This window comes from Opisthocomus hoazin, chromosome 1 (genome assembly GCF_030867145.1).
Source record: "Opisthocomus hoazin isolate bOpiHoa1 chromosome 1, bOpiHoa1.hap1, whole genome shotgun sequence".
NCBI lineage: Eukaryota > Metazoa > Chordata > Aves > Opisthocomiformes > Opisthocomidae > Opisthocomus > Opisthocomus hoazin.
The window spans coordinates 126,940,060-126,966,279 of NC_134414.1; the positions used below are offsets into that span (position 1 = coordinate 126,940,060).

Sequence of the window (26,220 nt, forward strand, 5' to 3'; positions counted from 1 at the left end):
GTCCCCTCCCTAGTTGCGAGCTTGTAATGTTAAAATATCAGAAAGGAACAAACATAACTTTGAAAACCCCAGAAAATACAAAACATGAGCTTCATTATGCAGATCCACATAGCCAGTCTGAGTCTCAAATAAATACTTTACAATACCTTTTCTACAAAATGCAATATTATAGTGTAACAAAATAAATAAATATCTATTATAAATCGTCCTTTTTTGTATTTCCCTTGGAGTGAAGCCACAGCAGGTGTGCTTGGAAGGCCGAGGTGCCATTACAAGAAGTTTCTCTCTCCCACGTGTAGGGCAGGCAGCTGTTCAGGTGTTCAGCAGCGCGCCAGGGCTGGGGGCCACTGTGGGAGCCTGCCGGCCCGCAGCTCCGTACTGCCTGCACTTCTGGGCCTTGGTACAGGCAGGAAGGACCTAGCGGAAGAGAAGTTGTTGGGGTTTTTTTCCTTCTTCAAAATATATGGATATTTTAAGTGCAGAGGTAGAGATCCAGGCTGCATGCATTACCAAATGGGTCTTTGCAACGCTCTGTGTGAGGGGAGACTAAAGATTTCCCCTCACAATCCCCACAGCAGGTTCCAGCTTGGACCTAGAGAAGCAGTGCCCATGGAAGACATGTATCTCATTGCCTCCCACTGTGTTTTGTCTCCACAACACCTATCAAAAGTAAGGGTGCATGCTCTGGGCATATCCCATGAGGAGACTGAGGTGTCTTCAGCATAAAACCGGGCTGTAACTTTCTGAAACGATGCCACCTTGCACAGTTTAGCCCTGCCTCAAGCTTGCTTGAGACACGTCCTCAAAGCTGCTTCCTCCACAAGCTGCTCTGGCTGTGCCGGAGGAAGGTTATTTTAGGAGATGCAGAAGACTGAATGGTCTAAGGGTACGGCCACTGCTTGCACAACTATGTTGTGCACAAATATAGTAACAGAGTGATGCTTCCCTCACAGCATGTCTTGTCATTGAGAAAGCGAATGTTTTCTAGCTGTCATCACTGTCGGGCGCCTATGGGCCTGGCTAAGCACCTTCAGGTTTCTCCTTCCCAGCTGTCTGGCTGGGGGCTAATTCCTTCATCCCCCTCTGCCCTGGGTGCAGCCATCCCTGGGGTGGCCGGGCAGAGCTGGCTCCTGGCGCTGAGCCCCGTGACCGGTGCGAGTGAGCCCTGCAGCACCCCAGGGAAAGACAGACCTACCCAGCATGGCCAGGCTGGGTTTCTTTCCGGGTCACGTAGGTGCCTGAGGTAGCGGCGGAGGAGGCAGGCGAGAAGAAGGAGGGAAGTCAGGGGGACCAGCACCCCCACTGCAATGGCAATAGTTGGTGCCACCCTGCTGTCCAGACCTGTAGGGAAAGCAAGTGGGTTCTCAGTTTGTGCATGAGGGAAATAAAACAACCCCAAACCTCTTTCAGACATCCCTTGGCCAGTCCCTGGGGTGAGACAGGGCAGACAGGTTGCTGGGACCACAGCCCTGCCAGCAGCCCTGTGCTTGCGTTCTGATGCTGCGGCTGGGTGTGTGGCACCCACCCAGCCCCTCTGAGTTACTCAGAGCTGACACGGTCTGTTGGTCATGACAGGGAAACCCTGAGAGCCCTCGGCGAGGCAGGTAGGCTGGGGCACATCATGGTGTGCAGGGGATCCAGCGGGAAGTAAGACACCATATGCCATCACCCAGGGTGTTTACATGCTCCCCAGCACCTCCTCCTTCCCTCCTCAGACCAGCCCCAAATGCTCTTCCGTGTGCCTTCCCCATCTGCCCCCTGACTCTCAGAGGAGTCTCCTGATCTACCCCAGAAGGTGCTTTGTGGTCTCCTCCCTGGTTCAGGCAAAGAGTAGAGCTGCATACTGACCCTTCACCAGGCTGTCCATCGGCAGGACCAGGGTCACATTCAGAGAGGGGTGATGGATCACACAGGCGATGGGGTACTCCTGGAGGGTTTTGGAGAGGGTGTGGGTGAAATTGCTGATGACTGTCACGGTCTGGTTGCCGAGTCTGATGTGGTACTCCCTTGGTTTCTGCTGAAGGACACTAGGAAGATGCCAGGTGATTTTTGGAGCTGGCTTCCCTGTTGCTGAGCAGCTCATCCCCACCACTTTCTCTGAGTCCTCAGCCTTGTCTGGACTGGGTATAAGCTTAGCTTCTGCTTTGTGGTCCGAGATGGCTGTAAAACACAAAGTGACAACATCCATTACTTTCTGCTCATGTTTGAGCAAAGAGCATCTGTATATACCATTATCTTGGAGGACAACCAGTCTTGCCCATTTAAGCTTGCCTCCCCCTCACCAAAGCCCCGGCAGTGACAAACACACATGAAAGTGCTCAGGCAGCAGTCTGGAAGTGAAGAGCTTGGCCAAAAGAAAGGAAAAAAGGGTAGAAGCATCTGTGCTTCAATTGTGCTATTAACAGCAGCAGAGCAGCATCCCAAATGAGAAGTGGTGAATATGGACAAGTAAAGAGCAATAGGCAGTGAAACCACGAAACCACATGTCCTCCTCCCTCTGAAAGGGCTAAAATGTTTCAACAAGTCAAAATTCTTGTTCTTTTCCCTTAAATGTATCTGCACTACTAGCTTTATCACCATCTGAGATGTGCAGGCTTGTGGACCAAAGGACAAAATCCATCTATTTATGCAAGACAGTAATAGTGAATTTGTATGTGGTTACACCACAGGATTTCACCTGGGGAGGTTTTCTGCTTGTACAGCTTGCTTCCTTCTAGTGTTGCGTTTTGGGCACATTATGGTATCCCTCAAAGCCTTCATTAAAGATCATTTCGTCTGAAATCCTTCTCGCCCTAGAAGATCTGCGGATGCTGTCACATGTAACCTTAGTCAGCAAGAAGGATGAGCTACAGGCATCATTCATGCTTACTCACTTGTGTGAAGCCTGCTTATGAATTCCTATTTATAAGAACTATATTTACAAGGAATAAAGAAAGGGGAGGAGTGTAGGAAGCTATTTTCAGCCTGGGTAGAACTCCATAGGACACGGGAGACCTGAACACATAACAACTTGTCTATACCATGTGGAAAATCACCTATTTATTCTTTGACCATAAAATCATACCATAATTTAGGTCGGAAATGACCTCTGGAGGTCATCTAGTCCAAGTCCCTGCTCAAAGCCAGTCTAATGAGATCAGTTTGCTCAGGCCAAGATCTGTAAAGGCACTTAGCTCCATTTGGGAGTGCAGTCCACAGTTTTCCATGTAGCAGCTCGGCAGCCTGCCTTCTACTTCAGCAAGTACTGATGGCATTGGTGTCCAAGCCACACTGTACTTCTAGGTGCCTTTTTCTGGGAATATTACTTTTTTTAACCATTAAAGTGCAGTGGCAATTGTAGTTATATTAACTCAGAATTTATCAAGTCTGAATTATTATGAATACCCTCTGATTAAAAAGTATCTATTACTATATTTAGTAGTACTCCATGAGCATATTGCTATTTACATTGCAAAAGTAACAACGGTCAGCGCAATATTTACGCTGACATTATTTTTTTCTCCAACACTTTCAAATATACCACTACCATTTAGTGGTTCTACTTTTAAACAAAACAAAAAAACCTATTTATTCTTCTTAGGAAAATACGCTTCTTTTTTGTTTTGGGAGGTAAATGAAGATTTTTATATGGATGAGGTGTAGAAGACACTGAATGATCCTGTGGAAGGGTGAAAATGTTTGTGCCAGATGCATAATGATGCCTATAACTTCCTGGTACCATTCCATATGTACCTCACAACGTTGTCTGAATCCTCCAAGCCATAACTGCCAGAGGATGAAAGCAAGATATTGCATACCATCTGCTTTGGTTTTTTTTTGTTTGTTTGTTTGGTTGGCTTTTTTATGGTTAGACTTCTTTTATTTACTATGATTGTGCCTGCCTAGGAAAAAAAAAGTGTGTATTTCTCTTTTTTTGCATCACCCATACACGGAAACTGAAATCCCACAGAGCTGATGAAACCCGCTAGTGTTGCTCTGAGAGCAACAAAAAAAGTGTGTAGGGGAATTTCAGCGGGAACTTCTCAAAATCTCCCATGTATGAAAAGACAAGTGTCACAAACAGTGTATGTTTTGATTAATAAATGATCTCTGAACTTCTTCTTTCGCTCACGGGATGCATAAAAATAACATATCCACCCACAGCATTAACTTCAAATATTAGATTGCACCATCCAAAAGCAGTAAAGGAAAGCTGTCACAGATGTTTCCAGAGAGGATGAGAAAAATTGCCCAGTATCTTGGCAGAAACACATGAATTCCACATCTGCTCTGCTTCTAAATAGTCCTCTGTTGTCCCACATTGAACCTAAAGAAATTATTGTTATGTGAAAAAATACTGTAGGATTGAGCTTCCCTTTAGCAAGTCTCTGTGATAAATGCACAGTCGAAACCTGTAAGTGCTTGCTTTAGCAGTGAAGTCCTGCTACACAGTTTGTTAGCGTGTGCCCACTGTTGATGTTTTATACATACACCCAAATTAACTGCTTCTTTTGCCTTTCATCATTTGTTTCCAGTGAAAAAGTACCTGCGAGAGATGCTGTGCCCAAGTACTTGCTTTAGTAACTCTTGCAGAGTAGTAATGCAAGCGTTCCCAAATTCAAACTGTGACGATGTTTGCAAGTATTTGAAAAAGAGTCTTTCTAGTGAAGTACATCAGCTTTGATAGTCTGTAATGACCTTGTGTAGCTAAAGGGGGACTGGCAGGTCAGGATGTGCTTTTCTTTTTAAAGGCTTGACAGTGGTCTCCGACACACTGACAAAATTTTTTAGGAATTACGGTGTGCCTCATGATAACAGAAAGCCTTTTGCAAATGTATGAGTGTTCACCAGCAACACTATGACTCTTTTTCTCTGTCTAAGAAATAGCAATGACATTTCTCTGCTGTGGTCCATACTTTCAGGCAGATGGGGCCATCTACCATGAAGGCAGAAGGTCTCCGAAGACAGCTCAGCAAACGCCCAGGGAATTTTGTCACCCAGCAAGTCTTGGCCATTCTTGTGTGGCACTTCCTCTCCCACTTGGTCTCTTTCCTGGGTTTTATCCTCGTCCTCTTTGGCAATGAAGGTCAGCAAAACATTTCCAAAGCAAAACGGAGGGGGAAAGGGAGAAGGCTGTTCAGAAGAGACCCACCAAGCACGCTTGAAAATATTCTGTTCCAAAGCTGGTTTTGCTACAGGGTCAGGAATATCTGCTTCTTCTTGGGCTTGTTGTTTTCAGCCAGGCAGGTCTGTGATTCCTCCAGTCATACCTGTAGCTTTTTCCACAGCATCGTATCCAGTTCTTACGTGGTTTCACTTCCCCTCATCATGCAGCGACGGTGCCTGTCCTGGAACAGCCCCTCTCACGAAGGCTGTTGTAATCGGCAATTACCAGTTTGTAAACTCCCTGGCAGTCCCCTCTTGAGGCCAAAGACATGGCAGCGTTTCATTTTCAGCTGGTGACTCTGGCTTGCTCACCTTGCACTGGATCTCTGAGCCTCGGGAGATTCCTGCTTGCTTCACACTCCTGCCCAGGGAGTCCTCTGGGCTCGTTCAGACAAGTGGTTGCCATCGTTATGAGTTGACGAGTATGAGAGAAAGGCAGTGCCTTTTAAGTAGCATCACACAAATGAGCTTCAATGAAATGTGCCAAATGGGAACCAAAATCTTCTGTCACAGTGCCGAACACTTCCTTTATTCATGGTGACCTTCCAGGACATGGTTGACACAGCACTTCTCAGGGAGGCCACCATGACCCCCGCGAGCCTGCGCTGGCACAGCAGGAGTGGTGGGCTTGTGCCTGCCCACCCGAGAAATGAAACCCTCTCAGTTTGTGGGGTTTCACCACAGAAGCAGGAAGAGATGCTCATGGGAGTATGAATAGCAGCAGAAAAACCTTTCTTTTTTTTTTTTTTTCAAAGTGGAGCTCTGCTAAAGACGAATCATAGACACAAGGCTGGTGATTTTGGGAAAAATTTTGCCCCTTGGATAAAAAACCTGGAAAAACTAACAAAACAAAATAAAACAAAACTAACTCCATGTTTAGATTTACATGATAAATGAGAAAGGTTTCCCTATACAATGCACTTCCATATTTTCCTGTAATATATAAATCAGTGTTTATGCTCTGAATGACTCAGGGTTGGATGTTTTTAGGAACACCCTCTTCTTACTATCTGAAATATTGAGTGAATTTCTCCCAATTTCTCTTTTCTGTTCTAGGAGCTTGCCCAAGTGAGAGGAAAAAGAACTTTTGTTCCAGGCTTGGTTTTCCCTTGTATTTCCCCCTCCTTTGCCCCTGTTGCGTAAGTCATCTTTCCTCTGTAAACCAGGGGCATCTTCTTCCCACACAAGGACTCCTGGCGTGTGGGGGGGTGTGTGGGCATGTGTCTGTGTCTGTCAGCAGAAGGTACTAAGGACAAGCAGAATACCACCAGCGGCAGGTCCCAGATGCTGATGTTTTCCACATGGGACGTGATCTTTGGCCAACATCCCCACAGCAGAGCCAACGATGAGAAAGTCAGGAGTTAACAGGGTGTCCTCGGGGCATGCTTAATGTCTCAGATTTCTCACTGGCAGAAGACCAAGCATCTCCCTCGAAAGATAAACAGCTTTTCACTCTTGTTCTTTTTAAGTTCATCTATTTGTCTATTTTTCAGCTGTACTTGCTAGCTAACAATTTCATATGGAGGTGTCAAATATTGCCACCTCGACTCAGGATTTTTTTTAACTCTCGTCTTGAAGCTAATGGATGCTGACCTGCACAAGATATTCATGTGGCTATGCTGTATCTCAGCCTTTTTTTTTTTTTTAATCCCTTTCCTGAACCCAGCCTAACTACTGTAATTTTTACTACAGCTTGAAAATCAGCTTCCAGATACTCAGGTCATGTATTTTCCACTCTGTCTTGAAAGTTCTGAATTTTTAAGGCAGAGCAAGAAAAAAGGGCCTGATCTCCAGGCTTAGGAGGAGAGAAGCAGTGCAAGGAAGCAGAGGAGCGCAGGGTTCACGGCTGCGGCAGGCTGGCTGTCAGCACAGCACATGGCCGGGGAAACTTGGAGGAAGTCATGGGTTACACGTCAGCTTTTGGATCTCGCTGTTGTTGACTTAAAGGGGAAGAAAATTAACGAATTGTTGAATGCTGGTTTCCCATCAAAGGTAAAACCAGAGAGGGAGGGAGAGCCAGGGAGGAAGCTGAGATACCTTTCCCGTAGCAATTTAGCAATGACCAGTGGTCCGGGAAGGTTTTTCCCAGGAAAACGACTTGGTCCTCAGATGACAGCCTGTGTGCAATTATGATGCCTTACCGTAAACCTTGAGACACATCCTGCCGGTGACAGCCCCCGAGGGAAATGTGTTGAAGATGCACTTGTAGCATCCTTCGTCTTGGAGGGTGACTCCGTGAAGGGAGATGGCCGAGGCTTGTAATTCACTGTGGGAAAATCTCACGTGGCCGACATAGCCCTTTGCTATCTTTTGGCCATTCAGCGTACTGTAAGTTGCTATATTGTCTTCAGCTCCGTCCGTCTCCTTCTGCCAGGTCACCTGTAGCACATCTTCTTTTGTGACAGACCGGCATGAAAAAGTAATGTTTCCTCCTGCCTGGACCGACTGGATCTTTCTGTGCATCACCTGCACAGAGCCTAGGGGAGAAGAGGGTACTGCATTCAGCATTTCTCACCACCCTTCTGCAACCCACCCCCAGCAAATCTCCCCCAGGCCCTTGGCCTCACTCCTGAGCAGAGCAGCTCCGGAGGGCTTCTCTGCCCTCTGCCCCTATATCCAGGGAAAAAATGAAAACTCAGCTTGAAAGAATTGCCCTGAGAGTTTCACTGGACCCAACATCTCCCACAACACAAAGCATCTCGCCGGCCTGTGCTGTAGAGACTGCCACCGAGAAAGGCATCTCCAGTGCCAGGAGTGGCTGATTTCTGTCTGCTGAGACTGTTACCCCACGGGCATCCGTGGAGAGGTTCTCTAAACTTTCAGCTGTGCTAATGCCCAGGCGTGGCTGCCAGTGCATTACTGCTCTCTGAACCCTCCTGTGGCTCAGAGAGAAGCAAATCAGTAACGCTGCTAAAAATTCTTACAAGTATCGCTCTACATTGTGCATCCACATTTGTCAGAGACCGACAAGAGAATGGAAAACCAGCAGAAAAAGCAAGGTGGGGAGGACCTGAGGCGAACTGTATCCATCCTCCTATCTCAGGCTTGAGGCCATGCAGCTGGGAAGCAGCTCAGACCATGCTAAAGGCCTGCGGGCAGAAAACTTTCATAGCATAAATGCCATGGTGTTAAAGGCCTCCAGTGGAAACAAAAAAAAGAATATATCAATCTCCTCTTCCAGTTCACAAACACATGTGGAAAAAACTATTAATGGGATAGGAAGCAAAATAGATGCTCCCGGGTTTGACAGTTCAGTTCCACAGTCCTCTGAGGATAATAGTTTTTAAAGTTTCTTTGTGTATATCAGCATGGAAAGTGAGATATCAGCAGGGACAGTTACAGTACAGAGAACACACAATTCAACTTACAAGAAAGGGAAATATCTTTGTAGGTTTTAAAAAGGGGTGATACTGTCTACAGTGCCTGGAGGTACACCTGTCTAACCTGCCTGACAAAGCTCATTCTGGTCCTGCCCCTCCAAGGCAGTGGCCATGGCCAGGCAGATCTCCACAGGAGACCAAGGAGCCAGCTGTGAAGCTGTGCCAGTCATTTTGCTTTTCAGAGCTCAGCATAGGCAGAATAAAAACCATGACCATGGAAGCTAGTTTGAATCAAATTCAGGCTTTTCTATGTGATTTCTAATTACTAAAACAAATGTAACACACTTATGCTTTTAGCAGCCTGAGCAGATGCCTACAAGCACAGTGTCCTTCACTACAAATAATTCTGTCCTGGCTAAAGCAAATTAGCGCCATATTCTGACCCAAACCCCAACCACAATTAGAGAAAAAGTCAAACGTCAGTCATACGAGTCATTGGGACTGTCTGGACATTTACCTGTTTTATGATTTGCAAACTGCAACAAATTCCTACACCTGTCTAAAGCTTACAAACACACTGGTGGTAAACTGAAGAAAGGAGGCTGTCGAGGCAACTAGCAGCGACATGTCCGCAGCCCCACGCGAGCGGTGCCACAAACATCCTGTCACCGCTGGGCTCGCCGGGAGGGAGCGCGGGGCACACTGCGGTGCCGGGCAGCGCAGTGCAGCGGCAGGAGAGCAGGGCCACTGAGGTCCCTAACGAACGCCGTCACACTAATGATACCTACGGGCAAGGGAGTTACCTGACACAACGGTGTAGATGCTGGAGAGGAGCAGGCAAGCGACCATCATCTTAGCGGTGCCCTCAGCGAGACGAACGAGAGACTGATCCATTGAGCGCAGCTTCCCCTTTTTTATAGACTTCGCTCTTACTCTAGGGACATTCCCCCTCCCTGCACATACGGTAAGAGGCACCTCTTAAAAACTTGCTGCCCTCCGGCGCTCATATGCGTAAGGAAAATTTTGGGGGACATGACTACAAATGTCAGAGCCAGAAACCAAAGATTTCCCAGCTGGGCTGCTAGACTTCCAGGGGTAACGGGGTTACAAGGCTGGGTTTTTCACAAGTGCCTTTTCCATGAGGCTAGGTTTTTGCAGGTGCCCAAATAAAAGTCCAGATTTCTAAGCTGGCTGAGCAGCCAATGCCTGTCAGTATGCGGGGGGGAGGAGGAACTGCTGCCCTGGCCCTGACCTGAGCTCAGGGAAAGGAGCTCAGGTCAATGGTTGTGCTGTAATAAGTAGTATGAATGTCCCCAACATGTTACTCGGAGGACCCTGTTAGGGGTCTGCACCCCACGTCTAAATCCATGGAGACCCAGGAGTTGCTGCTGATGCTGTAACGCAACTCTTTTTCCAGGTAAGGAGAACAGAACAAGCGGAGCGTCTAATACAGTGGCTAGATCACATGTTACCTCAGGCAAAAAGCAGAGCCTTGGTCTCCCCTCTCCTCTACTGAGGTTGCCCCCATCTCCAGAGGCCTGTGCTCCTTCAGCAGCCCTGTCCCTTGGAAAGACAGGGTTGCCGTCCCACAAGCACACCTGGTCCTCTCCACGCTCACCTGAGATGACATAAGAATAGCTCACACAGCCATTACGAGTCATTGTTTTTGTGCCTTTTTGCTTTGTCATTTTTATGACTGTGTTTCTCTTTTCCTGCCAGCTGTGATCACATTGCTGAAACCAAAAAAACCCTCAGCCCGCAGGTCATTCACGCGCTCTGTGGAGGGGCAACCAGCCCGCAAGACCTCATTTGCTAATCAAACTTGTGCTGGTAAATTGTGTTTCATCTTTCTGCTTTCTGATTAGGTCGCTTACATATTTGCGAATTCTTACTACTCCAAATGACTATGATTGCACTAAAAATGTTTTCTTTTAGGTGAATTGCTGCACAGATTAACCCTGAATCATGCAAAGATGTTGGTGGAAGCCAATGGGCCCAAATTATAATGCAATTAAAAAAATTCTCAGACATGCTTACATATGCACAATTCCTTCTCTCCTCTGAAGTGAAATAGCTCAAGTATCAGTATTCCTCTAAAGAAACATTTTGAGTGTGATTTTGAGTAGGTTCAATAATTCTATAATTAATTCTATAATTCAATAATTCATTCCCTTCACTCTTCAAACTGTGATTGCTTTCTACTACTGTCTTTCTCCTTTGAGGCATCACGTCTTGTTTTCCTTTCCTTGAGTTATTTTCATAGTTGCATTTTCCTGCAAAATTTCTGGAAGGGCATGCTGGTCTGTCCAAAATGTAAAATCAATAAAAAAGGGTTCTTGTGGGGTTTGCCAGACCATTTTACAGCTATTAAGCAATGCAAATAGCTTCAACAGGGTCTGAACCAAGACAGAGGGAAAATGGCCAGCCTTGTAATGGAGATTCACAAGCAAACATTTAATTTCTGATTGTCAGCCTCTCAGAACTTCCAAAACTGAAAAAATCATTGAAGATTTGCTGAAAGTATATCCTTTTGCACCAAAGCCTCCTAGCAGGATGTGGGTGACCTATGGAAAGAGTCATTCCAGGCTTTGCTGGTGTCCTCACTTTAGCTCTGCTACAATTTTGAAACGAAAGATTAACAGAAGAACTTTCCATAAGCTTGCAGACACTGTTGATGAAGTCCTCATAGCTGACCTTCACCACTTAGTGATCACAAAAGGAACTGCACTTCATTTCAAAAAGAACTGCAAGACCAGTTGATGTATTTTTCTGCTCATAGGAAATGTTCTTGTCAGCTTTGACTATTTTGTTTTCTGCCACAAACACTCTAATCTTCCAAAAGTCCTTCCAAACAACCCTGAAAACCTGGGTGCTGCTGCAGCAAACACCTTTCAACAAAAAGCAAACCTTCAGTCTTAACAACACCCAAACATCTGATGGAGATGGCTATTGCAGTTGGAAAAATGTGTTGAGTTTGCAGCATCCCCTACCTGGATAGGCTGGCTGCTCCCTCCAGGCTCTGCCTCTCCCCTAGCAGCTCGTGATGCCGCAGGGACTTCAGGCATGCAGGGACCCCCTATCCAGCCCACGTGCCTGTGTGCCTGCACGTGCATCTGACAGCTGCAGCATCTCTTTCTGATCCCCTCCCTCCCCCAGGGACCAGCCAACATAAGCAGTTGATTCATCACTTTAAACATAAGACAGGCAGGAATGTGTGATCCACTCATTAACCTCACCATTTTTTTCAGTTTTGTGAGCTTATCTTTAAGTGCATTTCTTTAGACATTTCCTAATCTGTTTGTCTTTGCATAGACTTTTGGTGGATTACAGAACTCCTCCTTGCTGCTCAGCCAGGTCCCATGCTCTCCTGCTTCGGTCACATAGCAGCTTCGTTTCTGAGAGCTGCACATTATGCCTGAGCTTCAGGCACTTTCCAAAGCACAGTGAAAGCTTGGGAATAAATCAGACAGAAGATAGTTCTGCAACCACTGCTTGAAAAACCCAGTGAATCACATTCTTCCCTTCCTTTCCGCTACACTAGGATGGTTTCTCTTGTTCCCAGTAAATCAAAAGAGGACATAGAAGAACTAATTGCACAGTCACTAAATGACAACATTTCCACACAGCCTCAGTGACTAATGATATCAATAAACCATGCAGCTGCACTTCTGGAAAATATTAACAGTTGTAGCCACTCAGGCACAAATGTAGTATAAAACAGTGCTTTGTCAACCATCAATCTAAAACATCGGGTTTCCCACCATCCAAACCCTTGTTAATAACCTGGTAGCTGCCTACCTTGTCAGCAGGATCCTGTGCTGCCTCTCCAGGTGTTGCCCGTGAAGTGAGAAAAAAGAGGGAAATGGTTTCATCCACTGCTGAATTGTAGCGACTTTTGGAGGTTGGTCCCTCAGTATTAGTTGTAGGTACCACTGTTGGGAAACAGCTTGTCAAATGCAATTGAATGGACACTTTATAATATGCCCATAAATAATGCCTGCACATGGCAAATCCCTCTCTATATCTCGGCTGGCTTCGGAGAGCTGCAGCACGCTGGGGTAAAGACAGCGGCTGCATCTGCCGATGCGCGATTCAGGCTGTGTCACTGTGTCAGGGTGGGCTGTGGTAGGACCTGCAGTCAGCAGCCAAGGGATGCAGCAGGACCAGGCGACGCTCATTCAGGAGAGTTGCAGACACAGTGTCACATTTGCGCACAAGTTTTAGCTCAGACAGCACAAGGGTAGTTTGTACGCAGCAACAGCTGTTTGTCGTTGGTTACGTTTGGCTTGGAGAGCATAGAGAATCATAGAATCATAAAATCATAGGTTGGAAAAGACTTCTAAGATCATCAGGTCCAACCATCCACCCAACAACACCATGCCTACTAAGATGTTTGATCTGTGATGTCTTCCCAAAGTGGGCTGCCTTCCTCTGCTACCCCACTGCTGTCGGCTGTGGTGAAGGACTGCAAATTACAGATGCCAGCGCTGAAACCTGGTGTGGGTCTGCCTAACAAAGTGCAAAAAAGAAACAAACTACGGGAAGTTCTTAGGTGGGGTCTAGCTTGTGGTGTTGTACATCTATCTGCAAAACTACATGTTACCAGGGGACAGCACATGTTGCAAAACCATCCAGTCAATCGCCCACAACTTCTCACCTCTGTGTTTTGATGAAATTGCTGCAGACACCTGAAGTCTTACAGAGATTTTTTTTTTCCAGCAAGCTACCGCAATTGCAATGTGTGAATTGAAACACGCTTACTCCCTGAACCATCAGCCCTGCAAATTGTATTTCTGGTTCTTCAATTTTTCTTGTTCTTTGTAGCTCAGGATGAAAAAAAAGGGATTGAAAAGGACAAAAAGGAAAGGAGGAAGCAAAACCAGATTGCATTGGAATGCTTCAGTAGCAAAGGCTGTGCTTTTTTTGGGTTTGAAGGGTTTGGTTATTACCATTCTGTTTGTCACAACATTTCTCAGAAGAGCAAGATGGCCAGGGATGTGGTTTCCTCTTGCTTAGAGCACCCCAAGTTGCTATTTCAGTCGAGGGATCCTAGAGGGAGTCCGTGCTGCAACCCGCTAGTCGCTTCGTGGAGGCCACCAGCACCAGCATGCCCTTGCCGGCCCCGGCGCCCCAGGAAGCCACGTCACTCATCCATTCCTCCCCTCTTCCTCTCCCACCCTACCATTAGTGCTTGTCTGCAGTGGAGGCTTCGGGGCTTTTTTTTTTTTTTGTGTGCACACTATCTGGATACTGCATACACTTACAGTGTGAGAGATAATGAGCCTCTTTGGTCACTGAGTTTTTGCTCTGTAACACAGCCAGTACAGAAATCAACTCAACCAGCAGGGAAACCACGCCAAAGTTGGCTACCCAAGGGTGCAGAGATCCAGCGGAAGGATGGGAAACTGCTTACCAAAAATAAGGTAGGTTCAATACCATTCTATATTTAGTTACTAAACGAGAGGTCTATGAGAGTGATTTTATTAAAAATAGGAACACATGTTACCTGCAATGAATCAGCCTTAAGGGACCACGTAATGAACCACGAGGAGCCTCTTGATTAAACAAAGGTAATTTAGCAAGCAAATTAAGATGAGTAATATTATTCTTAATATGTCAAAGAGCATTGTCTCAGGATGTTTTTTAGGGAGATTACTTCATCCGTAGGCTCTCAATACTGAGAGCCTGCTGGAGTGGGGAAGGAGTTACAGGTGAGGAACACAAGGAGTAGAGAGTACTTGTCATCTGTTCTGGGTTTCCCAGCAGGAAAACTACACTTCGAGGTTTACCTTGCCATCTCTTATCTGTTGCACTGTGTCTCATAAAGACAAGCTTTTATATAGAAAGATAGTATAGCATAGAAATAGATTAGAATGATAGAAATAGATTAAATTATACAATATATTTACATGGTCTACTCGCTATACAAAAATATACTATAGTTACGTGGAACAGTGGGTAGGAATAGCTGATCTGCTAAGGAGCTGTGGAGATAGAGGAGGCTGCTTGGCAGGAGCCGCCTAGGACAGGCAGGTTGTCTTCGGTGCTGTCTGTGCCTTAGATGCTCGGTGCAGGGACCGCGGGCACAGCTGGGCACTGGCCAGGCTGCTCCTCTGCCACAGCCAGCAGGCTGCCAGTGCTGCCCACCCTGGGGAGAGGATTTCCAGCCTGATTCACCACTGTTCAGCACGGCACTCTTTAATGCCACCCGTAGAAAGGCGGGCAGATTATGTTAGACATTTCTCTTTAACCTGGATGTAGTAAAGCTCTTGGCTATTTCTGAGTTTATTCCGTCCAAACAGGACATTCAGGAAAGCTTGGGCTCTTGAAGCAACATGTTACAAAGTAGAGAAATAAAGTCACATAGCTGGAAATCTTTAAATCATAGTAATGACACCCCCACTCTCCCTACCAAAAGTGCTGTCTCAAGCAATGACTCTTTACACTAACGCAAAAGGCAGGAGGTTTGCTCTGGGAAAGAAGCAGCTCATACGCTATCTTAGAGCAACCTGAGGTTTTCAAGCAGAGGGCCCAACCCCATGTGCCTAAATATTATGAGAGGGTGGAAGGTGAGAGGCAGATCCCTGGACACAAACTGGTGAAAGCCAGCACCGCAGCTGGTTGTGCCCCGCAGGGTGTCCAGGGCTAGCCCGACTGGGGCTGGGGAATCCCACCATGGTGCCGTAGCTGCGTGTGGCTCTCTTGCCCTCCAACCTTGCCGTGTTGTGGTACGCAGCCATGTTTGCCTGGCCTGGCTAGCCACAGGCATAGGAAAACACACTTGGGAAAGGCAACATCACTTCGGAGTAGCAGATGCTGAATGGCTCTCCCACCTGGGGCACCCAACCCCTCTGGCCATTGGTTTGCTGATTATTTGTGTAACAGCCTTGCTTCTGCTAAATACTGTCCTAGCTCTCAGTCTGTGCCTTTGTACTTCCAAGGGAAGGTCATCAGGGCTTTCCAGTAACACCTCTTCTAGTAGAAATCACAAAAAAAAAAACCACTGTGTGGACAGATGATTTCCTTGAAGACCCACAGAGAGGAAAATCCCTCCTCTTTCCCATTGTCTTCTTGGTAGATCAAAGAAAAAGTTGTGCAACCTCTGAGTACTGTACCCTGACTGCTTACTTGGTCTTAAGGAGATCAGATGAGGCACTGAGCTGCCAAAATTAAAAGTTCTGCTTGTTTCCAAAGAGAGCGCACCCCTCACCTCCCTGCAGGTCTGTGGCCAGAGGTCTAAGGCTTCACAGCCTTACCTGGCCTTGAGGAAGAGGACAAAAGTCCCCAAAGCATGGAGCCTTGCTCTCAGAAGCAGTTTGAGTCAAGGCCAGCAAAACCCATGTTAAAAAGGTGGGTCCTCACCTGTGGAAGTAAAGAGCAGCAACAAGCTCACGTGCCTGTTGGATCCTATCTCCCAAAGTTGTGGAATCCCCATTGCTTTAAGTGCCTGTGTCACACTTACAGATGTGACTTCTGCTGCTTTTGAGAACATTCCCAACTGCTTTACAGGAGAAGGAATCAGGACACTGTGAGCAAGGTTTTCGTAAATCAGATTTTCCCTGCTAGCTGCTGGCAAAGCTGTGAAACCCATATCCCCCATCAGAGAGCAAGGGAGGAAAGTCCAACGCCTTACCAGGTGGCACCAGCACGGTGCTGTGCCACAGCCTGTGCTCCTGCAGCTCCACACCCTTCACTTGTGCAGCTCCATGACCTGCTTTCCACACTTTCAGAAACTCTTCTGTAACAAACCAGTGCCAGGAGAGGTAACACAGGGAAAGCATTAGCTAGCTGCCCTTGCAGAACAGAGAGCAACTGCAACCCATCTCGCTCCATCTCCGTCTATTAGCAGACCCCTTTCTCCTGAGTTTTGTCTAGCACATCACTCCTCAGTCATAGCTGCCTGGTTGCTGATAAAGCTGGCTCTTTCTGAAATATCACAGACTTTGCAGAAGTCCAGAGAGATGGAGAAATGACAAGGGTGGAGTTTTTTTTTTTTTTTTTTTTTTTTTTTTTTTTCAGAAAACTGTCATTCCTGTGCAGTGACTCAGCATCCTGGCAAAGCTCCGGTCCAGCCCTGGCCGACACAGCTCGCCAGCCAGCAGGAGAGGCAGAAACCCGGACTAAGCTAGGAAGGGCTCCTCTGCTCCGCAGCGCAGGGTGGGCTCACAGTCAGGCTAAAGGAAAAGCTCAGGTTACAAAATAAAAGTTTAAACGTATCTCGTAGCAATCAGTCCATCCAGATCAACCTGATCCTGTGTTCCCAAAGGTGCTTGAGACCGCTGTGGGATCAAATCCATAGCGGTTGCGCTAAGGTTCCCCAAGGAGTGCCACTGTTTCTTGTCCTAGACACCAGGCAAGTACCCACCTCCAAAAATCCTTCCCAGAGCATTTTGTTCTACATTCACAGCTTATATTGTTGTAAACCCAAATTCCTAAGCAATGAGGCTCTTGCAGTCACACCAGCCAGCTGCCAGCATCTCTGCTGAGCAGCTTTAAACAGACCTGGAAAAAACCCGAGTAAATGGGCACCTGCGAGTGGAGGAGTATCTACAAGGCTTGGGAAAATCAGCAGCCAGGTGGAGGAAGTAACCCCAGACTATCACTCCAGTGAGACTGGCAGGAAAAATTCGTCACCTTGAGGTGAATCAGCCCAGGTACAGGTGAGGACCAGCCGTGGCTGGCAGGGTCCCAGGGAGAAGGGCGCAGGGGCAACTACAGGAGTATCAGGAGTTACAACATCCTGAAGCCACAGGGCGTTGGGCTTTCTTTGTCAAGCTGCCAGCTACCTAGCAAGGATGGCACTTTTTTTTTGCTTGGTTTGATGGGGTTTTTTTTTGAGGATTTGGCAGTTTTGTGTCAGAGGTGGTGGGTTTAAGGAGCCAGGTATGAACTGGCTATTTCTGGACCAGTATACTCTGGTTGAGGGAGACCAGGTTAGATGGAGACAACAGCTGCAGCAGCTGTCCACTGAAGTCCTCCCTCCTGAAGGCTACTGCTGTCATGTCCCACTGTGGATCAGAGGAGTGCTGTATTTCTGAGGGCAGGTGAGGCTGGCATGACTCTTTTTCAAAGATGGCTCGATGGATGTGTGTGTGACCACATTAGCCAGGTCCCACTACCTCCACCCAGTAAGTCCCCCTTCGGGGACAGAAAGGGCATCCACCGCCTCGTCTTTTGATGCTTTTGCTGATGGGTTTGAAGTTTCAGGTGCTCAAAGCAATGCTAACACCAATACAAACTCTTAATAGCAGGTGGCTTGATACCCCAGCTGCTGGGAGAAAACGTCACAACCTGCAGCTGAAAGATTTGAGACCCCACCATTTACCCACAGACCCCACTGCCTCCTCTGCATTTAATTTCTTCACCCTCTTTTCTTCTTCCTATATGTTACTAAGTCTGCCACTTCATCTGTTCTATTTGGAGAGCCTATTTTTTAGCGGCATTTCCATATTTAGCTTGACCACTTCCCGAGCACAACAGCCGCTGGAGCCCACACAACTGCTCATACAACTGCTCTGCAAACAGCAAAGTGAAACTACAGAAACAGAGAAAATGAATTCTTCCTTTGTTTTTATTTGAACAGTTGAGTCACATTTCTCCTCCTTTGAGACTTCTGGCCAGAACTATTTCCCAGCATTTTCACTGATAAAGCTATACTTATAATTGCCTCCAAAAAACCCAGTAAGAGCCAACACCCCAAAATCCCTCCAACTACACGCAAGTCGGGCTCTCCTCCTCTAACTGCCGGGCACCTGCCTGCAAGGAGCCAACACGTCTGTAGCATGCACGCAGATGCTGAGAAATGCTTTCAATTCTCAGACCACAGCACTTATTTTCCCACAGGATTCCACATTATTGACTAAATCAGAAGAATTTATTTAAGGGTTGTGCCACATTTTACTACAGAAACATATAGTATTTATCTTTTGACAGTCCAGGGGAACAGCTATCCAAGCCCATAAACCTGAATCACTTTTCCTTATGAGAGAGGGACTAAAAAGTCAGAAGCCAACTGAATATGAACAAGAAAAAAAGAAAGAAATGGATGATCATAAAACAAAAATACTTAAATCAATGTCATGATACCTGACATGTGAATGATGTATATTAAAATACACAGAACATATACATACATATTTTATTTAAAGTGCATCTCATAGGATTTCTAGGACCAAATTTTGTGAAGTGTTCACACTGGCATCTCCAATTAAGCTAAAGTTTATGCTCGGTGTAGGCAAAACACTGTATACAATTCAAAGAAAATGAGGTAGGCCACCTGGAACAAGGTAGGATTAGTTTTATCTTTATTCCAAGCTGTAATAAAATCAATCTAAATTCTCCCACTAAACCAGGAAGTTGGGATGTTCACTGATATTTGGAAAAATTTCTACTAGTCTGATAAGACTACCAGGGGCGTGTGCAGAACGAAATTATTTCATGCCAGTTGTCAAACTTGGGTAATAGATGAAATGACTCAGATCTAATAGCACACATTTAGCAAGCAAAGTATCGACAGCAACAAAGAACAGTGACATTATCTATTTACCTCCAGTCCTGGGGAAGAAAGACAATATGGAAACACGCAATTAGAGGCTGACACATAATGTACCTCCCCCAGCAAGTTGGGCACATTTCCCAACTCCATACCGCTTGGCAGCTTGACAGACCCTTAGTACATTTTTATTATACATGTAAGCCTAACATATAAACATCAATATCACATTGCCAAATATTTGTGAACTACTCTACAAGCAGTTTACATGCACATAATTGTAAACTATAAGCACTAGCGCATGCTCCAGTGAGCCTCGCTTTTATTACCAAAAAGCTTGGTAACAGCAACCTGGACTAATTTAAAGGATCTTAAATTTGCCCAATAATTTTAGTACTTAAACTTGGAAGTATAGTGTTCTGCTTGAAACAGCAAAGATTATTTCAACTGTGAGAGATCAGATGTGTCAGGAACTGGCCCGCCCGCTGCCCTGCACTCACCCCGTGGGTTTGCAGTTCTGGTAACACAGTTGCCATGATTCTCTTCCTTTCGATTTTCACCGAGACATGCCAGAGGGCAGATTAAGGTGAATATTCTGGGCGGGTATGGGGCTGGTTCTCTTCCGTCTCTTCCCAATATTTGCTGCTCACTCACCCATCTGGAGGTATTTAACATGGAGAAGCCCAGAGAGGTTGATTGCTCCTCTAAAGCACAAACTTTGCTGAACTACTGCCGGGCTGCCCGGATGGAGGGAGGCTGTACTTTGCAGGAACAGCTAAATGCCCTGTTGTCAGCTGCCAGCTTGCCCCTGCCATCCCTCAGTCCATGGCCTGCCTGGGGCTGCCTCCCGGGAGGACGGGGGGAAGGCTGAGAGGGCAGAGGTGGAGGAGCTACGTGAAGTGACTTGTCTGAGAAGTTGGTGGAGGGGGTCCCATGGCGTCCGCAGGTGCCCGGGGTTTGGTGGAGTGAAGTGAGGACTGACCAGCGCCAGACCTAACCTGCCCACCCTCACTTCCTTATCCCAGGTGGAAAACGAACATCCCCATCAGGAGAAAAACATACGCCCACAAGGAAAGTAAGTAAAGCGTCTCCTCTAGCGTGCCGGCGGTGGGTGTAGCATGGCATGGTGCGGCTGGGGGCACAGGGAGGCATCACTGCCCAGCACGGCACGGCACATCCGTGGGGAGCAGCCGTAGCAAGGCATTTTGCATCCCAGCTGGGAGAAACTTACTTGCCCCCAGCAGGGGCTGCCTGTCCTCTTGCTACCCCAATACACTCTTTTATTTGAGGCCTCTTTGGTTTTTGTGGTTTCTGGAGCAGGCAGTGCAAGGGGCTGGCTGTCCTCTCCAGCCTCCCAAATCTGCCACCTGCGATGGCCATCTCAGCCTCTGTACATCACAGCCGGGCCCGCAGGCTCGCAAGCACCCGAAATGCAGCAGGAAGCACCCGCTCCATGGGGTGCCTGTGCTATGCCCCCGCTTTGACCCCTAAAAAGAGAGGGAGGGCTGCAGGAGGAAGGGAGCTACCAGCACATCACAGCCTGCGTTTGGTCACATGCCAGCCTCCATTCCCCATATGCAAACACAGTTCAGGATATTTTCTAAACATGAGTCAGTATGAGGTATTCTCCTAATAAAATAGTCTCTGCCTATTTAGTATGCAAAGTGGGAAGACTCACATGGTAGCCAGGATCACACGTGTTCATGTGAATCATGATGTCTTGGTTTTGATTCAGACTGCTACCTTTTCCATCAGCAGGTAAAGCCATTCATGTAGGGATTCACAACCTGCGGTATTTGCTTAGGGAGGAACAGCTTCTTGTCAGTCGTATACACCGGCAGTTTCATGGCAGTGTCAAGGCAGCACAGGAATGTTTTAAAACACTACAAGTTCTGTAAGATGGCAGCTTGAAAGCCATATTGAGAGACTGACGTCTTTCCTTCAGTCAGGTTGCAAAACAAGTACACTTAAAAACCCCTTTATCTTAGGCGAAAGTGAAAGCTCAGCTCCGAAATTGTACAGGAGCAACTAATAGATCACTCAACCTCATAACAAGAACCAGCTACGCACGTAAAAATAAAGCTGTGAGAATGAATGATGTAAACAACCACCCCTTGCCATTTAGATGTGTGTGGTACAGAGAGACAAATTTCCAGAAAAGCCCATGCCTGTCAAACCCGTGCACACAAACACGCAGTGGCACATCACATAGTGCCTCCGCGCCCAGCCAGCGATCCCGGGCAGAATTAAGGCTACATTGACCATAAAGCTGAAATACAGTCAAAGAGCAAGCAAGCAAGAACAGCCATTTCTAAGACAGACATGTTTAACTGTTTTCAGTGAAGTTAAAAAAAACCCACAAAAAACCAAAACCTACAAAAAACCCCATCAAGGTTGCACATCTAGGTTTTATTATGGTCAGTGAGCAGTGCTGCATGACGTAAGTGCACGTTAAACTACAGAAAAGACAAATCTTGAAAAACCATCAGATTTATTTAGCGCTCAGAGATTCAACCCTTTCCCCGACTAATGTCCCAGATTGTGCTCACTCTGCAACTGAGTAAACCATGTGCTGCAGAAAGTCCTTGAGTCCTGTTGCTGCACCGAAGAATGACAATCAATCACATGTGTTTTCTTCCTCTTTCCCCAGCACAGACCTACAGTCATTCGACAAGTACCATCAAGGTAATGACTAAAAGTGAATGTTTGTGCTGCTGTCCAGGGCAATTGAGTCCAAAGCTTCCGTGTGTCAGAAAGACAAGGTGCCCATCATGTTCCCGCAGGAGACACAAAAACCTCATGATCAGAGTATATGCCTGGGATGTGGAAAAACACCGGTTTAAGCTTATGCACCAACTAAATGTATGTGCATCAACTCTAACAACGCTATGCAGCCCCTCTCTGGGGCAGCCAGTGGCCGAATAGACCACGGCGCTCGCCTATGATTTCAGAGGCTGAGTGTAGCGCTGCCTGGCCTGAATCAGGCAGTTCAGGAGGATCTGCTTCGTGATCGTGTCTTAGATGAGAGTCCCCCAGCCACTGGGCTCTTTACGTCTGTGGGGCTACTTCTCTCTCCTCCTCCCCTTCTCCCCTCAGCTTTCTGTTAGCCAGCGTAACCTCTCTTGCCGACAGCTTCATCAAAACAGGCATGTTTCCACAAAAAAATTTCAGTTTCAACATGAAATCTTTTAATAAAAAGCCATTTAAGTGGACTATTGCCAACTAGCTGTAGTAATAAAAGAAGTCTTCAGCTGAAAGACAAAGGGAGGTTTAATACTTGAAGGCTTAAAATCTTTTGGTTAATCTTTCCATTATAAAAAAATAGCCAATGTCTCAACGAATGGTTAGGTCTCTGTTGGAACAGAGTGAGGTTTCTGTTTCCAATGCCCCGCTGACTCTAGAAGAAGGAAGAAAAGCCTCAAAATACGCACTATCAGATTGAACATTCAGTTTCTTATGAGCCAGAATGGATCAAACGCTTGCACAGCAGGAGAGGACACGCAGGAAAGACTGGCATGATTAACACACTGTCCAGTCCATTTTACTTCCCTGCTTTGGGGTTCAATTCAGGAGCCCTGGCAATGCACCCCAAGGTAATTTAAGAGGTAACTGTATAACTTGGTGTGTGCCCTGCTCCTCTGCCCAAACTCATCATCCTAGAGGCAAAGGGCGGCAGAGGTGGGGGATCAGCCGCTTCTCAACTGATGCACTTCACAGTCTCCTGTAGTCATCTGTTTGTCTTAACACACCGGGCTCCCAGAGGCAGCAGCTGAGTACCTGTGATTTGCTACCTCTACTTTGTAAATAGCTCATTTTAGCAGAGGGTGAGTGAAGTAGACTTTTGAGCCTCCCAAGATGAACGATCACCAGAACCCCCATGTACCACAGAACAAAATGCTGCCGTTTAGCAGCCCAACCTGGTTGTTTGGGTTTTTTATAAAGAAGACATCAATACAACAAAACTTGTGCCCCGCAGATAAGTGGGTGTTTAGTAGAAAATTCTGAAGAAAGTGGGAAAGGTGACAAAAGGGTGTGATTTAGTGAGCTCATCTTTTGTACATGCAAGTGTGGGGTGGACTGTGGGAGAAGAGAAGAGGAGGGGGCAGAACTGTAATGGGGAACTTGCCAAGTAGCTGTCTAGTTTGGAGAGTGTGGTTTGAATACAGTCCTGAGAATGTTGTTCGTGCAGCAGGAGACACCCCTTCTGAGTAGTAAACTTGGCCTGTGAATAATGAAAGGCTCTCCACTGATAACAGAAGTCCAACGATAACAGCCTTTCAAAATTTGTAGACTGGAAGGATTCTGGAAAATGTGGCTATGAGCAAGTCTTGGGTAGACCTGCGTGCTGGAAGAGACAAGAGGCACTCCAGAATTCACTCAGTGGACTAGAGCCAGTCACTCACAAAAATAAAGAGCCTACCTGTTCTTATTTTGCAGGCACGCTAGGAGAAATACTGCTGCCCTCCCAGTTCTTTGCAATAATGACTAGGGCAGGAGAGAGCTATGCCCATGCAGACAGGTAGCAAGTCCACTCTGACTGCTCTGCTCCTTTAAAATTCTGGAATTTCTAAATCTCAGAATTTTATAAAGCCTCAAATCAAAACTCAGGAATTATTTTGAGGGAAGGGTCCTCAAAGTCAGGAGATCTCTCACACAAAGCAGAATCTAAACAGACAAAATGATTTCTATAAGTTGGGAAAATCCGAGACAGATTCTGGAGGAATTCGGTTCTAACAACTATTTCTCACTTCTAGGTTGGAAAAATAACCCTTTGGATTTATTAATCCGTGGAGCAGAGACCTCTGTTCCGCTCACAGAGTACAAAAGACAGCTACAAATGTCAGCAAGAACTCAGCAGCACCCACTTAAAATACTGCTACTACTGCAGACAATAGAGAATGAGACAGTAAAGCCCACACTTACTGGCTTTCTTATCCAGATAATCATAATTTCCAGTTCAAACCAAAAGCATCAGGGCAAACAGACTTTTAACTTCTGGCTCGGAGTACTTAATCAGTTCACATCTCCCTTTAGATGTAATGAGTCATCCTACTAGCTATTTAGATACACCGTCACCCACAATCCATTAGCAAACACCTTCGAGAGGCAAAAGGAGGGACAAGTCTGAACAGAGTTGGGAAGGCATTTACCCACACTGTCTTACCTGCTCCATCATTAATGGCTCTTCTTTCTTCTCCCTCAGTTTTCAAGAAGCGCGTTAGACAAGGACTGCCAGGGAAGGGGTCAGCCATCACTACATCTCCCATGAGGCCAGGGCCTTTTGCAGGACAGTGTGTCTCCTGCACAGACACACGCACACTTGGGGTCTCAGTGGACTCCCAGATCCTACGGTTTCTCTGGCAGCTAGTTGTGACTCCCCTGGCCCTCCCTTTATCCACCTACTTTCCCATGCTTTTTGCTCTGCAAACCGCCTTGATCCCTTCCTTTATTTCCTCCCATAAACATCCCGTAATAAGTCTTGTCTAAACCTCAAATGCTCTCTCCTCACATGCATCGATGATCTGTCCCATACCTTTAGTAACACCCTTCCACCCCCATCTGTAAGGTGATCTGGAGAGCTGCTCCCTCTCACTCAGTGGGTCAAAGTCACCCTGGTACCAGCAGGATGATGGGTCTCCTGGGACAGCCCTGGGGGGGTGTGGGGCAGGGGGTTATCCGGATTTCCCCAATTGCCATTTTGCCGCCGTGCTCCCTCATGTGTGTGGTGATGAGCTTTTCGTTACGTAGCGTACCCCTAAGTGTTATCGACCTCAGAACAAGAGTCAGGCCTTCACCCTCCATCCCACCAGGCACGCACGTGGTGTTGGGTGCTCCTGGTGCCCAGCCACAGCTGGCACAATAGGGAAATGACTCTGGATTTACAAACCATTTCCAGTGCTACGTACATTGGTCAACACCACTGCATAAGCACGCAGGCTATACCAGATCTGTTCACGTTGCAGACTTCGTCAGGGTATAATCACCATGCTGAAGCTTCTCTCTCTCTTTCTCTCCCCCCTCCCAGGAACACTTTGACAAAAAAGATTCTATGAATTCCAGCGAACTGTGGTACTCTACTGTCAGCCACGATGTAAAACATGAAGCCTCTGTGATGAACACCAATAATCAGACAGAATACGCACTTGTCAACATGCCCAAGAGCGAGAAAAATATTGCCAGCACTGAAGAGCACAGTGAATATGATTACGTCCTGATAGCTTAGAAAGGGACACTTTCTGCTCCCAAGGTACTCTTTTATTTGAATGTTTAAGCCCGCAGTATGCAGCCTTGCTAACCAGCCTACCTCTGCTGTCAGGTCATCAAAGAAACGTGTCTCTCGTGTTACCGAGCTTACTCATTAGGACACATCTGCCAGTCATTTCCCATGAGACAAACCTGTCCATGAAAAGGTGATTACAGAAAGAGACATGGACAGGGTACAGGGCTTGACAATTAGTCCCAGAGGAATCAGCAGCAACAGCCATTCTAAGATAATGTTTCTCTACAGATAATTAGGTGCTTCATTACTAGAAGCAACTAAGGCTGCATATTTGCTGGACTTTCACAGTACAATTTTTTTAAAAAGGGCTCTTACAGAACTATCGATAGAAATCTCAAAAATGCTATAGTAACACCCCTTGCTGTTGGGATTTTGTTTGGTTGGGGGGGGTGTGTGTTTTGATTTTTAAATGAAGGTATAGACCCTGTATTAGGTGCACGTGCTCTTTTCATAAGTTTCTCTGGCCTGCTTGATATATACCGTTCTACAATGTACAATTTTGATAAAGAACTTAAATTGCTCCTCCCTTTTAATGTAATATCACTTTTCTTAGCGTGAAGTTTCAGTGAAGTTGGAATTAAATAAAAAAGCAACAAACTGCAAGCAAAACAAACAATCTAGCCACTTAGAAGACTATGAAACCTGGTGCTGTGCAGGCAGCGCACCTCTCAGTAGAAGATTCCCGGGTGTTGCCCCCATGACACAACACTTCCAGCTCGCTCCAGCTGGAGCCTCAGGTCTGGGTCTCTGCAACACCGGAACGTAACCACCGCACAGCCCATCGCCCCTCTGCCAGCAGCGTTTCTGGACACGCACCTAGGACTGAAACCAGTTATTCAGCTGTTCACCAGACCTCATAAAGTGATTATGTGCCTGTGTTCTTGCTTAAGCATGGTTTTTTGCTCCCTCCATTTTTGTAATAAAACATTTTGGAAGAAAACATTTAATGGTTTAGCTGATTTTAAAAGTTCCTTCGTATGTGA

General features: G+C 46.5%; 1 protein-coding gene across 1 annotated transcript; it reads right to left on the minus strand.

The window, feature by feature from the left end:
* Nucleotides 1-214: 214 nt before the first annotated feature.
* LOC104335509 (OX-2 membrane glycoprotein-like) lies at nt 215-10,126 on the minus strand. Its single transcript, XM_075413756.1, has 6 exons — nt 10,084-10,126; nt 9,269-9,418; nt 7,287-7,622; nt 1,849-2,160; nt 1,196-1,341; nt 215-417 (listed from the first exon to the last, which is right to left on the minus strand). Exons 1-6 carry the CDS (start codon nt 10,124-10,126, stop codon nt 313-315), a joined length of 1,092 nt encoding a protein of 363 aa, XP_075269871.1. The 3' UTR covers nt 215-312.
* Nucleotides 10,127-26,220: the final 16,094 nt, after the last annotated feature.

What these genes read in the sequence shown, in the direction of transcription:
- LOC104335509 (XM_075413756.1), bottom strand. Translation starts at nt 10,126, where the DNA reads ATGACTCGTAATGGCTGTGTGAGCTATTCTTATGTCATCTCAG. An exon ending in CTATTCTTATGTCATCTCAG is followed by an intron (nt 9,419 to 10,083) that starts GTGAGCGTGGAG and finishes CCGTATGTGCAG; the next exon opens with GGAGGGGGAATGTCCCTAGA. An exon ending in GATGGACAGCCTGGTGAAGG is followed by an intron (nt 1,342 to 1,848) that starts GTCAGTATGCAG and finishes CTTTCCCTACAG; the next exon opens with GTCTGGACAGCAGGGTGGCA.